Source organism: Eurytemora carolleeae, unplaced genomic scaffold, assembly GCF_000591075.1.
Source record: "Eurytemora carolleeae unplaced genomic scaffold, Eaff_2.0 scaffold629, whole genome shotgun sequence".
NCBI classification, from domain to species: domain Eukaryota; kingdom Metazoa; phylum Arthropoda; class Copepoda; order Calanoida; family Temoridae; genus Eurytemora; species Eurytemora carolleeae.
This window is the reverse complement of record NW_019396768.1, coordinates 35,396-51,432: the sequence shown is the minus strand read 5'-3', so window position 1 is coordinate 51,432 and position 16,037 is coordinate 35,396. Positions and strand designations below refer to the sequence as shown.

The following is a 16,037-nucleotide window of genomic DNA, read 5'->3' as shown; positions in this document are numbered from 1 at the left end:
TCTTTATATTATATTATATTTATGCTTGACAAATATATCTATAAATAAACTCTTTGTCAAACCTTTATTGAAGCTATTAATTATGTATTCTTTAAAGATAAGACTACATAAACAATTCATTGCAACTGCAAACACTCAAGCATAATTTTTTTGCAATATAGTAAAAAATATTAAAATTTATTTAATAATCCTGAATTCAAATACTAAAAACCTTTCTAACGAAAGGTTCTTAGTTTGAATTCAGGTTATATTATTCTGGGCAAATAGTCTAAAAATACTTACAAAGATAGATTCAAAATACATAATTAACCTAGCATTTCTGAAAATGTATTGATTATGCAATTTAAAAAAAGCTAAATTTTAAGAAAAATGTGGCCGGGTAATTAAAGAAAAACTGAAATTCACCGTATATGTGTGTGCTGCTTATGTGCTTTTGTGCTTGCGTGTGGACTTGGTGGGTCTAAACCAAACAACTAGCTGGAGGTGATTCTGAACAACTAGCTGGTGTTGGGACTAATCAACTAGCTGCCGGTGGGTCTAAACAACTAGCTGGTGGTGGTTCTAAACAACTAGCTGGTGTTGGGACTAAACAACTAGCTGTCGGTGGGTCTAAACAACTAGCTGGAGGTGATTCTGAACAACTACCTGGTGTTGGGACTAAATAACTTGCTGGCGGTGGGTCTAAACAACTAGCTGGAGGTGGATGTAAACAACTAGCTGGCGGTGGATCTAAACAACTAGCTGCAGGTGGGTCTAAACAAGTAGCTGGAGGTGATTCTGAACAACTAGCTGGCGGTGAATCTAAACAACTAGCTGGAGGTGATTCTAAACAACTAGCTGGTGTTGGGACTAATCAACTATCTGCCGGTGGGTCTAAACAACTAGCTGGTGGTGGGTCTAAACAACTAGCTGGCGGTGGGTCTAAACAACTAGCTGGCGGTGGGTCTAAACAACTAGCTGGTGGTGGGTCTAAACAACTTGCTGGCGGTAGGTCTAAACAACTAGCTGGTATTGGGACTAAACAACCAGCTGCCGGTGGGTCTAAACAACTAGCTGGAGGTGATTCTGAACAACTAGCTGGCGGTGGGTCTAAACAACTAGCTGGCGGTGGGTCTAAACAACTGGCTGGTGGTATGTCTAAACAACTAGCTGGCGGTGGGTCTAAACAACTAGCTGGTAGTATGTCTAAACAACTATCTGGCGTTGGGACTAAACAAGTAGCTGGCGGTGGGTCTAAACAACTAGCTAGCGGTGGGTCTAAACAACTAGCTGGAGGTGGGTCTAAACAACTAGCTGGTAGTTGGTTAAACAACTAGCTGGCGTTAAGTCTAAACAACTAGCTGGCGGTGGGTCTAAACAACTAGCTGCCGGTGGGTTTAAACAACTAGCTGGTAGTAGGTCTAAACAACTAGCTGGCGGTAGGTCTAAACAACTAGCTGGCGGTGGGTCTAAACAACTAGCTTGTAGTAGGTGTAAACAACTAGCTGGTAGTAGGTGTAAACAACTAGCTGGCAGTAGGTCTAAACAACTAGCTGGCAGTAGGTCTAAACAGATAGCTGGCGGTAGGTCTAAACATCTAGCTGGTGGTAGGTCTAAACAACTAGCTGGCGGTAGGTCTAAACAACTAGCTGGTAGTAGGTCTAAACAACTAGCTGGCAGTAGGTCTTAACAACTAGCTGGCGGTAGTTCTAAACAGCTAGCGAGCGGTAGGTATAAAGAACTAGCTGGCGGTTGGTATAAACAACTAGCTGAGCTGAAAACTTTAGAATGGTGGATATCAGGATTAATGCTTAATCCATTCTTTTTCTTAATCTCCAGATTAAATATGGCTTGTATTCCTCATGAATTTAATCTCCAGATGAGTCAACAGATCGGGATTAAGGATATCCCATTCTAAAGTTTTCAGCTCTGGTGCTACTTGTAAACAACTAGCTGGTAGTAGGTCTAAACAACTACCTGGTAGTAGGTCTTAAGAACCAGCTGGTGGTGGGTCTAAACAACTAGCTGGCGGTAGGCATAGAGAATAGAATATATATATAGAGAGGAATTTACTAGAAAAAAGTGTAAAACGGCCATTTTGTTGTACTGTTTCCATACTGCAGGTGTACTTCACATATTTATGCTATATGACCTGTTGGGCCCTGGAATATCATTTTATAGAAACTAAAATTATTGTTAAGAGAAAACCAAATTATGAAATAGGCTCGTCTCATAATTGACCAATGATCATTTCACATAGACTCTATGCCTTCCACTGTACAAACGATGATTTTCCGTTATAACTATAAATCAAATGATGTTTTTATTCAAGTACCTACATCATACCTAACAAGTACCTACATAATACCTAACAAGTACCTACATTATACCTACCAAATACCTAAAAAATACCTCCCTTATACCTACCTACCTACCTACCTACCTACCTACCTACCTACCTACCTACCTACCTACCTACCTACCTACCTACCTACCTACCTATCTACCTACCTATTTTCCTTACCTACCTACCTACCTACCTACCTTCCTACCTACCTACCTATCTAACCACCTACCTACCAACCTAACTACCTACCAACTAACCTACCCACCCGCCTACCTACTACTTAAATTAATACCAAACCTACATATCCACCTAACTACTACCATACCAACCTGATTACCAAACTGCCTACCTACCACCCTACCCCTGTATACCTAAAGTGTAGAAGAGTGTATGTAGACACTGTAGAAGGAAGATGGTTTACTAACTCCTGGGATCCAGTAAATCCTTCCTAGATGTTATTATTATTATTATTATTATTATTATTATTATTATTATTATTATTATTATTATTATTAGTAAATAACCCCAATAACCCCAGCTTTATCTACGCCACTGCTAAACAACTAGCTGGCAGTAGGTCTAAACAACTAGATGGCGGTAGGTCTAAACAGCTAGCTGGCGGTAGGTCTAAACAGTTTCTAATTTTCTAAGCCTCATAATATATTTTCAGTTAAGAATTTTGTTAGATCAAATAATCTAAGCTTGAAATATCAAAGGTCTACGTCACTGGATCGCAAAGATATAGGGATTACAAAATTTAATGGCAATGTTTATGTTTCTGTTTATTAATTCTTCACTGCATTCTTACAATTTATACTTACAATACTTTTAATATTTATTTACAATATTTCTAAAATGTTTAAAAGAAATACTATAAGGCGAATGTGTATAAAATTCAGGTGGTCAGCGGCCAAAAAAATGTGTTTAATCAAAAACTTTAAATCATCTTTATTAAGTTGATAAAAAGCATTTTTTTAAATTTAATGTGAAAAAAGTATGGTGCAGAATTATTTACAAATGTATATTAAGTCATCCCTTTTTTTAATTCAATGACATGTTTTTAAATTTAATTATTGAATTGCAAAATAAAAACAATATTTACAAATTATGAGTTGATTTCTTTTTCTTTTATTAATCTTTCTATTCTTCTTGAAGGGAAGAAGAGTGATTCCTGCAAAAAAAGGCTTGATTTTTTTGATTTGATAGAACTTTAAGATGAGTTTTGCATGACTTAGCAAAATTTATTTTTGAATTTGTTAGAAATGTTTTTCTCACTTTTACTCGGGCATGCAACATTTTTAACAGATGCTCAATTTACTTTAGGTTGGCAGTTCCTTCAAAACATGATGAGTAGGGTAAAACTAGGGTTCCCAGCGAATTTCGCATTCCTTTGCATTCCAGTCGTAAAAAAAGTTTTCGATTTTTTTCGCATCAATCTATTTCGCAATAAAAAACATTTTTTCGCGAAGCAGATTAAAAAATTTTATGAATAAAACTGAAAAATCGCTGTTTTTGTTCGCTGGAAACCATTGTAGAAACTGACCTGAGCAGATCTAGGATAGGAGTATACACCAGCTCTTCAGCATTTGCTCCCCACAGAAACCCAAGATGGGTTAAATCAACTGACCTTATAAAAATGTAATCTTTACTTTTCTGTTTTCATAAATGCACAATTGCATCGAGGGAATCAAATAAAATTTTATCTAATTGCTTTGATTCTACTATCTGGAAAGTATACAGTCCTACTGTCTATACTACCTGGAGATTACAGTTCTACTGTTCATACTATCTGGATAATACAGTAATATTGTCTATACTACCTGGAGATTAAAGTTCTACTGTTCATACTATCTGGATAATACTGTCCTATTGTTTATACTACCTGGAGAATATAATTCTACTGTTCATACTACCTGGATAATACAGTACTACTGTCTATATTACCTGGAGAATCCAGTTCTACTGTTCATACTACCTGGATAATACAGTCCAACTGTCTTTACTACCTGGAGAATACAGTTCTACTGTTCATACTACTTGGATAATACAGTCCTACTGACTATATTACCTGGAGATTACAGTTCTACTATTCATACTACCTGTATAATACAGTCCTACTGTTTATTATACCTGGATGATACAGTCTTACTGTCTATACTACCTGGATAATACAATCCTACTGTTTATAATGCCTGGATAATACAGTCCTACTGTCTATACTACCTGGATAATACAGTCCTACTGTTTATAATACCTGGATAATACAGTCCAACTGTCAATACTACCTGGAGATTACAGTTCTACTGCTTATAATACCTGGATAATACAGTCTTACTGTTTATACTACCTGGAGAATACAGTTCTACTGTCTATATTACCTGGAGATTACAGTTCTACTATTCATACTACCTGGATAATACAGTCCTACTGTCTATACTACCTGGATAATACAGTCCTACTGTTTATTATACCTGGATAATACAGTCCTACTGTCTATACTACCTGGATAATACAGTCCTACTGTTTATAATACCTGGATAATACAATCCAACTGTCTATACTACCTGGAGATTACAGTTCTACTGTTTATAATACCTGGATAATACAGTCCTACTGTTTATACTACCTGGAGATTACAGTTCTACTTTTTATAATATCTGGATAATACAGTCCTACTGTTTATAATACCTGGATAATACAGTCCAACTGTCTATACTACCTGGAGATTACAGTTCTACTGTTTATAATACCTGGATAATACAGTCCTACTGTTTATAATACCTGGAGATTACAGTCCTACTGTTTATAATACCTGGATAATACAGTCCAACTGTTTATAATACCTGGATAATACAGTTCTACTGTTTATAATACCTGGATAATACAGTTCTACTGTTTATAATACCTGGAGAATACAAGGTTAGGAAGAGTTTTGCAATATTTTGCAAGGTCTGCTGGTGGGGAGAGGGTATCATGCTGGGCAGAGAAGATTGCAGTGGGTGTACTCAACTAAAAGTATGTGAATAAGATATATTTCTCTGTTAAAAGTTCTTCCTATAATGTGTGAAAGCTACCTGATCTAGATGGTAAGATGGTGGGGTAGGTTGGCTGTAATGATAATGATTTCCTTCAGTACTCCCCCAGTCAAACCCACGGAAATCATTCTCAGATATTGTTTGGCTGAATTATAGATACGATATAGTCTTTTTCATATCTACCTTCCTACCTACCTACCTAACTACCTACCTACCTACCTACCTACCTACCTACNTATTATTATTATTATTATTATTATTATTATTATTATTATTATTATTATTATTATTATTATTATTATTATTATTATTATTATTATTATTATTATTATTATTATTATTATTATTATTATTATTATTATTATTATTATTATTATTATTATTATTATTATTATTATTATTATTATTATTATTATTATTATTATGATTATCATTATTATTGTTATTTTTACATTAGAGGTCCTATATGAGACCATTGATACTATTTATTAATATGATTAATGTTGATATTAACATACAAATGTTAATGTTAATGCTAATGTTAATGTTAATTTTAATGCTATTGTTAATGTTAATGTTAATGTTAAAGTTAATGTTAATGTTATTGTCAATTTTAATGTTAATGTTTATGTTAATGTTAATGTTAATGTTAACGTTAATGTTAATGTTAATGTCAATGTCAATGTCAATGTCAATGTCAATGTCAATGTCAATGTCAATGTCAATGTTAATGTTAATGTCAATGTTAATCTTAATGTTAATGTTAATGTTAATGTTAATGTTAATGTTAATGTTTATGTTAATGTTAATCTTAATGTTAATCATTCAACACAACGGTGATATCTTCCAAACTGCTGCTTAGAAAAATAGGTCATTATTGTTGATCAGAGATGCATCTTATTGTATCGGGCTGATTAAGAGGAAAGGTTATTCTATGTCCTGTGCTTTTTCGAAACTTAAATTTTTGGATTTGTGTTGATTACCTCACCTCTAATAGATTAAGAAATGTATCAGAGAAGAAAGGGAACAATGGTCTATTCTTAATCATGCCAGCTCCAGGAATCTGAAAATATTTTTATCATTTTGAATAAATGTAGCAACCTGACCTGGTAAAGGGAGAATGACTTTAAGGATTTTAAAAGAAATTAACTGTCAAAAGCTACTATAAGATCTGCTTCAAAGATATATATATATACATCGTAAAAGTTTAAAACTTTTTACGACGATTTTGTAGAATTTTGATCTTTTTACCATTCTTGGTTTTACGTGCAACTGTACACTTATAACTTTCTGTGCAAAAATTAAGTTTAAATTCATATACTTTCTGGGTTACCCTGTATCACATGATACCAAAGCCAAAGTGGTAACCTCAAAACTTCCTCAGCGTGTGATTATTTTAACTCCAAGATGCACTTTGTATATATCTCTGCAGCGTTATAACAAAGGATGCAATCTAAATTGCATTAAAATGCATTTTTGTCGATTTGGTTTTCAGACCCTTTTTAAAGGGCAGCGCACAATGGGGTATCAGGGGGGGGGAAGCAATATTGAGTTTACACCATAAACCTATTATTGGAGTCAAATAAGGCTTGGTCGCTGGAGTAATTATTTTTGGGAGAAGTCTCTCAGTCATTGTATTGTTTCTGCAGATACACTACTAGGGTTAAATTGTCAACACATTTAGAGCTTTTTAAGCGACAATATCTTTCACATTATCGACCTACAGCTGGTTTAAATTGGGTACCGTTGTGAAATAGGCATCAGCCTCAGTTTACCTTTGGTGGTAGGCTGTACAGACCGAACCATTCCACAAGAGATTTTTGTTGCCTACAAAATTGTATTTTTTATCTTTTTCTATAAATTATATAAATTCTTTAAAAAACAATTAACATGTGATTTTTTATTTACATCGAAAAATCAAATATGGCTAAAAAATTACTTATACCAAAAAATATTTTTTTCACTCTACGATAATAACCATCATGTAATTGTCAGAATACATAATTGATTTCATTAAATGATTAGCTTATAATTCGAATGGCACAGGATTAACCGCAAAGGATGAAATAATGAAGACGCCTGCAGGAAACTATAATTCATAAATGTATGCCAAGGTTAAATTAAGTTAAAGAAAGAAAGAAGTTCACCATCAGCTGTAAGGAATCGTAAATATAAGAAAAAAAGTATTATTTCCGCACAATCGGCTCTAAAGTCTAATCCTCTGTGGGTTAAGATTTATTTTAAAAGTGAAAAAATCTTACTTATGGTATCCAGCCATTTTTTTAATTGGACTGGTCATATTTTCCCCTGCAGTTACAGGAGCCAGGAGAATCACAAGATTTAATTTAGGGAAAATCTACAAAAAAAATCATTAACATTGTTAATTAACAATAACAGTTTTGTACTGGCAACAGGACGGTTAGGTTGTGTACTTTGAGGGACGAAATGTTGGCCACTAGATGTCTCATGCTAAATTCCTACCTTATAGATAGATATTTCTCCGTAAATTTGACGACCAATATAGGAGACGTCAAGTTGTCGACCAATGTAGTTTATGGAAGGAAAGGTTTAAACATTGATATCTAATTTATGCTCAATCAGACAAAGCTTTTAATGTTATCATTGTGAAAAAGGCATTGCCATCTTTGTCTTGAAATTACGCTTCCTTTTCCTGTAACAATTCAGTCTTATATTGCACACATTTGCGTGATTTAAAGAAATGCCTTAAAAACAACAATTACATCATTGTTAAATCTACAAGTCATCTTTTATGTTTTAAGTGGAGTAATAAAAGTGTAATTAACCTGGGGGGCCTGAGATGCAGATACAAGAATAGATGTGGAACCCATAGAGTGTCCGATAAAACTTACTTTATCCGTTCCAGACACTTCAAGTACCTAGATATATACCATAGAGCGTCCGATATAGCTTAGTTTATCCGTACCAGACACTTAAAATACCAAGATTTTTTGTGTGCAATTTTGTAGAATTCCATGGAAAACTTTCAGAATTCAGAGTTGGTTTTTAGTTGTATTCTTGCTAATCAGCGAATCTTATGCTCCGACCGATAGTTTTTTATCACAAAACCTTTATAATGCGTGGTTAAAAAGATTTATGATCGAAGCCTTGTGGTTTTAGAGCCAACATAATTTATTTCAGTCTCTCCCAGATTTGCATTTTTGATTACAAGGGATATTTATTAAGTACACTGTACACGACCAAGGTAATTACTGTAAACGTTTTTCTAAAATAGAATTTAATCCCGTCTTTAGGGATAAGGATTGGTTAATAGAATTTCATTATACGTTTGAATGTATTATGTATGCGTGTTTAAGCCGAGTTCAAGTTTTTGAGAAAAACACTACCCCCCCCCCCCATCGTGAAAGGCTTAAACTATCATTTCCCTCTCCCCTTTATCTATGTTCAAATTACCTTTTCAATAATGGCGGGGATATCGTAGGTTCCAAAATGGTGAAATGTGAATTTCCAGAAATCTGGTTCTAAATCAGACAACTTTGTGTGCTCCGACCCATACCTGAACAGTTTAAAATGAGAATAAGAATAAATTTAATATTGATAGTAATAATGTATGTCCGATTATTCTAAATGGTGTCCTATTACCATATGTAGATGAATTTAAACATCTTGGAAACCTATAATTCTATGTCCAGACTCCAATGATTGTAATTTGAAACGTGGGAAGTTTATATCAATAATTCACTCTTTGAATCAAGAATTTCATTTTTCTGAACCTACAATGGTTGTTAAGCTTTATAACATATATGCATCTAGTCTATATGGTTCCAACTTATGGGATTTGTTTTGTGTTAACACTGTAAAACTGTAAACTTCTTGGAATACTGCTATTCGTATTTTATTTGGATTGCCACGACAAACTCATAGATATTTTATTGAACAAATTTCTGAGCAAATTCATTTAAAAACTATGTTGTGTAGCCGATTTGTATCATTTTGCGAATCTATATGTATAAGTCCAAGCTCAGCATCCGACTATTGTTTGATTTATGCAAAAATGACCAAAGAACAAAATCATGTAAGAATTTATCTAATATTGCAAATGAATCATATTTAGATAAACTGTCCTTGAACAAGTCTCTAGTAAAGTCAAACATGATTTACTCGAATCCGGCTGAAAATGCGTGAAGAATTCCACTGATAAAAGATTTACTATTAATCCGGTCAAATCAAAATTTTTTAGAAGGAATTAACTATGATGAAATATCTGTAATTATTGATGATATATGTAAAAACTAACTAACTTATTTTTATTTTTATTTTATTGTTTTCGACTATATATTAAAATATATTAATTTTATATGTTATATATATCATTCTTCGTTGATTTTAAATTGTACCATTATAGTTGTGTACGAATAAATAGAATAAATAAAATAAAAATCAATAATTATATAAATCAATTAATCAGCGGATTACCTATTGCCGCGAACATTTCCCAGCCATACGTCATATCCAGCTTTGTGGAGCATGTACGCTAAACTATTCTTCCCTAAAATAGTAAACATTTAAACTTAATAATTGGAGGATTTTTGAAATTATCATTGTAGGATTCTTGAAATTTACATTGGAGGATTTTTAATGATTTTTGGAGGATTTTTGAAATTATTATTGGAGGATTTTGAAATTATTATTGGAGGGTTTTGAAATTATTATTGAATTTTGAAATTATTATTGGAAGATTTTTAAAATTATAATTGTAGGATTTTTGAAATAATTTTGAATATGTGAGTGAAATTGACCTGATGTTAACCAGCAGGCTGAAGTACACATGAGTCCATGTTGAAGAAGGACTGGTGGACCTGCTCCTGGTATACGGTGGACCTGGAAACAGTCAATGATCAAATCAGGGAGCTTTACGCCCCTCTTTTACGAATTAATCTTAAATGTGAGGCCATTTTCATTGATAACTTTTACAGCATACAAAAGGCCTTTGATTACTTACTTGCCCTTAGTGCTGATAAAAATTTGCATAATAGGTATCAAAATTTAAGAATAAGATAAACAGTGATGAGTACAAAAGTTACGATCACAATTGTAATCAAAAAAAGAAAATGCCACAATATCCGTTTATTAAAGTTGAGAAACTAAAAACAACTTAAACACATGTGTTTGTTTGCTGATAAGTTGTTTGTTTGCAAATGAACGGAATGTAGTAAACGCCTACTCCATAACAATTTCTTGAACAAGTATCTATCCAGGTACAGTTTAGTTAACTTAGCTATCAATGTTTAAACCCAGAAACAATCGGAAGCTTGTAACTATCAGTGCCAAATCAAAGGGCACGATCCTGTTAGCTATCAGTATCAATACAGACACTAGCAATTAATTCAATGTCTCAAACAGGACACAATTCACACGACTACAATCCTGTGAACTATCAACGCCAATACCACTGGGCGTGATCTCGATAGCTATGTCAACTGGACAATAGAAATCAATTGATAATGTCTCAAACAGGACAAGAACCACACAGCTGCAATCCTGTGAACAATCAATGTACTACCACTGGGCAGGATCTTGTTAGCTATGTCAACCGGGCAATAGCAATCAATCGATCAATGCCAAAACTCAAGGCAACGATATCAATTCATATGTTTCAACGAAACCAAATTACTCTCATCACTGTAAGTGGAGTTTATATATCAACTAAGGTATATTTCTATAGTTTAGATTAGAATTAGGCCTTTAACAGCGTAATTACAAGTTATGCGCTGTTCTATATAACATAGTTAAGCAATCAAAATATAGGTATATTTATCTACGTACATTTAATGGCTTTAATGTATGTATTTATAAGATCAGCGAGGATAGATATAATGTAGTTAAGCTATCTCCACACATGTTTGCAGCGTAATTCAAGTTGAATGTACGTATTTAGAAGATTAAAATGGATAGATATAAACCTAGTTAATAAAGTTACAATGTATGTTTTAATCATGTTACTTAGCTCATGTTTATCTAGGTATGCTCAGGTTAACAAATATGGGGATTATGCTACGCTATAAAGACGGCATTTACTCTACCTGAATGAGGTACCCGTCCTGGGTCTGAACCGTGTAGGTCTCCAGGACCAAGGAGAGGCTGGATGCCAGGTCCTCCACAGTAGGGCTGGACTAGAATACAAATAAACGAGTAAACATTTGAATAAAAAGAACCTTGTATCATAACCAATAAAAAAAATCTTACATTTTTTAATATCATAAAGTCAGAACTTATATAATTCCTTTTCAATATCCCATACTAGTAATACTCTACAGGGATAAATAAAATGAAGGAATCAAACATTTTTCTTCCAATTTATAAGTGTGCAATTTGATATCGAGATCAAGCTTGTACAACAAGTTCGCCACACAAAAGTGTTGGTCTTCTGATCAATTTATTTTAGATTAATATCCATTGTCTTGGTCAAATTAAAGCGGTAAATAGAATGTATCGTAAGTAAACAAACAAATTAATTATTTAGACAATTTAATTATTAATTAGATTTAATATCAAATCTTTATAAAGCATTTAAAAAACCTTACAGGCTAAAATTTCTCAATAAAGGAATACAAAGAAAACTGTAGAATAGGAAGACGACATCAGATCAATACTGAAGTGCATTTGATGTTTTTCAAAGCAATTATTTTTACTAGTAAGTTATTAAACCACTTTATTAAAATAGGTCTGTTTACACTGCACAATTGTTCTGCCTCATGTTCATTGGACTATTTAAAGGGAGTCTAAAAGTTGACTTCCTATTCCAGAGTTTTGAAATAATACCTCTGGTGTATTAGGAGCAAGGAAGAAGAGGTAAAGGAACCTGTTACACTTCTCCAACCTCTCCTCCATCTCAACCTTCATCTCCTGCCCCCGCTTCAAAAGGAACCTCAATAACAATCATTTTCAAATACAGGGCTACCCACATAGGATGAGACTTCAGAGACGACTTTTAGGAAATTCTACTGTCTAGTTTTTCAATGTGAAAAATATCGTCGTGGATTTTTGATAGAAAAAACACGATTGAAACTAATCAATTTTTAAATGAAAAAAACAGGGATATCGCATACATCTGACTTTTGTAAATTCAAAATGTTAAACCTGGTAAAATAAATTTTAAGATTAAAAAATTAGTTCATACATTGCTTTGTTTCAAGAAAAATTTAAAGAGAGGTTAAAAGAATTTGAATTATTTTTTTACATAAACAATTAAAAAACAATAAAAAACATTAAATAAAAAACAATAAAAAAAAATAAAAACAATAAAAAACGATAAAAAAGCAATAAAAAACAATAAAAAACAGTAAAATAAAAACAATTAAAAAAAAGAGGTTTAAAAAGTTCGGTATCATTAAACAGTGCAGGAAAATATCATTGTATAGTGTATACAAAATAATATTTTTTAGAAATATATAATACTTAACAGTAGAATGTTAAAAAACCAAATTTAATATATATGTATTCCAATTTGGTGACCCATCTTTGCTCAACTGTTAGTTCCACCGTTTACCCGCGCTTTGTCATAGACTATGATTTTAACTATTTTTCCCATAAAAGTCGACCCACTGAAACTAAGAATCTCAAAACCAAGCTAAGAAAATAATATAAACCCTATTTTATTTAAATATTTGTAACCCGTAAATAGACGTTATTTAGTTCCTTGACCATAGCTGCGGTCAACTTATTTACCTGTACCTTTTATATATAAATACAGACTCTTGTTATTCACGGTGTAGTATATATTTACCAGGTAAGGTAGAGAAGACAGAGTTTGAGGAATTTTATCAGGATTGATACAAACGTGAGAATACAGTTAGTGTTGTATCTAAATTAATACACAAAGAAAGACATCAGTGTGGCGAACAAGTCGTCCTACTTTCCGCCGTAATGTCTGCAAGTAGTTACCTGATCAAAACTCATGTGTGATATATAAACAGTCGCCATATTAGTTATCTTGTTTCTTGGTTTATTCATATGAAAAATATATTTAGTTGTTTATAGACTTTTGTCTTTTATTTAGCCGTCGCTAAATCAGGATTGATACAAACTTGAGGATAAAGAGAGTGTTGTATCTGGATTTGATACTTACTTGAATATAGAGAGTGTTATATCAGGATTGATACATATTAGAGAACACTGGAGGGATACCTGTGGTTGGGAGAGATTAAAACAGCGCATTTAGGCTGATAAAAACTAAAGAGGAGTTTAGACATTTTCTTCAGATATATACCTGGCTTTCATGAGAACATCGTTCATACCAGACAGAGACAAAACATTTTTAGCCAAACTGTCGTAGAACCACATTATCTTCACCTAAAATGAAAATAACAATAGTAATATCCCCCGATACTAGACATGACACGCACCTCTTCCCCTTTAGTAAAAGTAAATTCAACCTAAATGAAGCATAAAGTCTGACCGCGTCAACCTTGTTGCACCAGCTAGTCCTGTCCATAGAGCTAGGTACAGTACAAACTGGGACCGGAAAGGATGACCCGGCTCGGAAATTCAAATGTACTACAGCTGCCCGTGATGACCGATAGATCGGTCCAAGAAGACGAAGTCATGAACCCAAACCCAGACCCAGTTGTAGGCATGTGGGAGAAGAGAAATCGTTCCCTGGTTCAACATTATACTATAGAACGGGGAACAAGAAGACCATCCTCTTCATCAGGTTGTGATTCTCGCGTATGTTAGGACAAGATGCCAAGGAGCAATAGAATCATCATTAGAGCAATGGAATCATCAATGGATTATTGGAATTAGCAATGGAGCAATGAAACCATCCATCGGTAAACTGACGATGACAAGTGAAGATGCCTGACATATCACAAAACACATCTTAAAATAATTCACAAAACATATTTCCCCTTTAAATCAATGTAAACGTAATTTCGTCCCCTTTAAATCATTGTAAAAGTAATTTCGTCCCCTTTAAATCAATGTTAACGTAATTTCGTCCCCTTTAAATCATTGTAAACGTAATTTCGTCACCTTTATATCAATGTAAACGTAATCTCGTCCCCTTTAAATCAATGTAAACGTAATTTTGTCCCCTTTATATCATTGTAAAAGTAATTTCGTCACCTTTAAATCATTGTGAACGTAATTTCGTCACATTTAAATCATTGTAAACGAAATGTCGTCACCTTTAAATCATTGCAAACGTAATTTCGTCACATTTAAATCATTGTAAACGTTATTTCGTCACCTTTAAGTAATTGTAAAGATAATATAAAGTGACTTTCCATTATTATATGTACATATGTACAACGGTACCCTAAAAGCGTTGTCTGGTAAAGAGATATACATAATTTTCTCCTTAATAACCAGTTTTTGTCTTATTATTTTCAAAACTTAACAGACTGTTTCTAAAAGCCCTGGCTCGCGGAGGGTTATTTTAAAATTTTAAAGGAGAAAATTGAAAAAGCTCTTATCATAGCTTTATTTATATTTTATTGGCATGAAAATCTATTAAAATGGTGATATATTCATGATCAGGGCTACAAAAATATATCTATCGGTTGGTAAACACAATGGATAAAGGCCATTTACGGCTGTCTGGATCACTGTTATGAAAGTGTTATTTTGATATTTGTCTAAATTTAACATTGTATTTGTTATTGAATATTTTTAAAAAGATATTATAAAAAACCAGTTTTAAAAATTGTGCGTATTATGTGCCAAAGTACGTCTTATACACACAGACATTATCAACATTTAAGGGACAATGAAGATTGGTAAATAGTAATGGTGGTTCTAGATACCTGATTGGTAAATTGTAATGGTGGTTCTAGATACCTGATTGGTAAATAGTAATGGTGGTTCTAGATACCTGATTTTTGTGGATTTAAAGTGAATAAGTTGAAAAAGATGGTTGTACCAAGAGGTCGCTCAGTGTTTAACTAAAGACTGGTGTCTGCTTCTAACAAAGCAGAACTTCAGCTGCACCAAAACTTCAGTATGGTACCATTGTATAATTGCTTTCACAACACAAGTCTTATAGTGTTTATTAACTCTGGTCGTATTGACAAAAATGACCGGTTGTCAAAAAATATTTGGGAAATTAAAAAAAACATTATTTTGGTAAAGTCAAACATAAAACCCCTCTCCCTCCTAAACTTTTTGACAAAAACTTTCTCATCTGCTCTCCAGTTCCGGGATTCAACTCAGAGGCCGAGGGGGTTGGACTGATGGTTGAAATGATAAAGTTGATCTAGAATGCGCATAACCCTTTGCATGTTAGATTGGTATAAAATATGATTGTTTATAAAATACAGCTCAGGAGTATTCAGCTTTTGCTAGTTTTAATTGATGTTTCTGTAGTCTGAAGGTACATAAACTGTACATATATGTCTGAAGGTACATAAACTGTACATATATGTCGAATTTTGAAATTTTTTTACATATTTAGATTTTGCTAGAGTATCTGGTGTTTCCCAGGTTAAAAAATATTTTGATTTTTAAAGCGTACGTCAATCCCGACATACCCTTTGATTTCCTTAAAAAAAGCAGCAAATTGAGCATAGCGAAGAGCAAGGTTTTCAAAGTGTAACATATCAAAGGTTCCACCAGCAGCTTGCAAAGATATATGGAGTAGAATTTTAGATCTTTCTAACTCTGTTTCAGGACAAACTTTTATTTAAACATCTGAGTTC

At 33.2% G+C, this 16,037-nt stretch overlaps 2 protein-coding genes and 1 long non-coding RNA gene across 4 annotated transcripts; 1 reads left to right on the top strand and 2 right to left on the bottom strand.

Moving 5' to 3' along the window:
* Positions 1–369: 369 nt before the first annotated feature.
* On the top strand, positions 370–1,669 carry LOC111708441 (endo-1,4-beta-xylanase B-like). The gene is made up of 4 exons (XM_023481819.1): positions 370–379; positions 478–627; positions 694–1,275; positions 1,317–1,669. The coding sequence occupies exons 1-4, from the start codon at positions 370–372 to the stop codon at positions 1,667–1,669; spliced, it is 1,095 nt and encodes a 364-aa protein (XP_023337587.1).
* Positions 1,670–2,660: 991 nt separating this feature from the next.
* On the bottom strand, positions 2,661–16,037 carry LOC111708453 (lipase member K). 2 transcript variants are annotated; one of them, XM_023481832.1, is made up of 12 exons: positions 15,870–16,037; positions 13,610–13,692; positions 12,163–12,268; positions 11,424–11,513; positions 10,140–10,221; positions 9,817–9,889; positions 8,794–8,896; positions 8,166–8,258; positions 7,623–7,717; positions 7,137–7,188; positions 6,350–6,424; positions 2,661–2,774 (listed from the first exon to the last, which is right to left on the bottom strand). In XM_023481832.1, the coding sequence occupies exons 2-12, from the start codon at positions 13,681–13,683 to the stop codon at positions 2,676–2,678; spliced, it is 942 nt and encodes a 313-aa protein (XP_023337600.1). In that variant the 5' UTR covers positions 13,684–13,692; positions 15,870–16,037; the 3' UTR covers positions 2,661–2,675. The 2 variants fall into 2 exon arrangements, with proteins under 2 accessions (XP_023337600.1, XP_023337599.1); XM_023481831.1 differs by lacking the exon at positions 15,870–16,037 and adding an exon at positions 15,215–15,376.
* LOC111708454 (uncharacterized) lies at positions 3,453–5,551 on the bottom strand. Its single transcript, XR_002766673.1, has 4 exons — positions 5,401–5,551; positions 5,232–5,335; positions 3,870–3,953; positions 3,453–3,497 (listed from the first exon to the last, which is right to left on the bottom strand). It is a non-coding gene; the product is annotated as an uncharacterized LOC111708454 (long non-coding RNA).

What these genes read in the sequence shown, in the direction of transcription:
- LOC111708441 (XM_023481819.1), top strand. An exon ending in GTCTAAACAACTAGCTGGAG is followed by an intron (nt 628 to 693) that starts GTGATTCTGAAC and finishes CTAAACAACTAG; the next exon opens with CTGGAGGTGGATGTAAACAA. An exon ending in GTCTAAACAACTAGCTGGAG is followed by an intron (nt 1,276 to 1,316) that starts GTGGGTCTAAAC and finishes TTAAACAACTAG; the next exon opens with CTGGCGTTAAGTCTAAACAA.
- LOC111708453 (XM_023481832.1), bottom strand. Translation starts at nt 13,683, where the DNA reads ATGTGGTTCTACGACAGTTTGGCTAAAAATGTTTTGTCTCTGTCTGGT. An exon ending in GATGTTCTCATGAAAGCCAG is followed by an intron (nt 12,269 to 13,609) that starts GTATATATCTGA and finishes ATTGTTATTGAG; the next exon opens with GTTCCTTTTGAAGCGGGGGC. An exon ending in CTGCATCTCAGGCCCCCCAG is followed by an intron (nt 7,718 to 8,165) that starts GTTAATTACACT and finishes TTTTTTTTGTAG; the next exon opens with ATTTTCCCTAAATTAAATCT.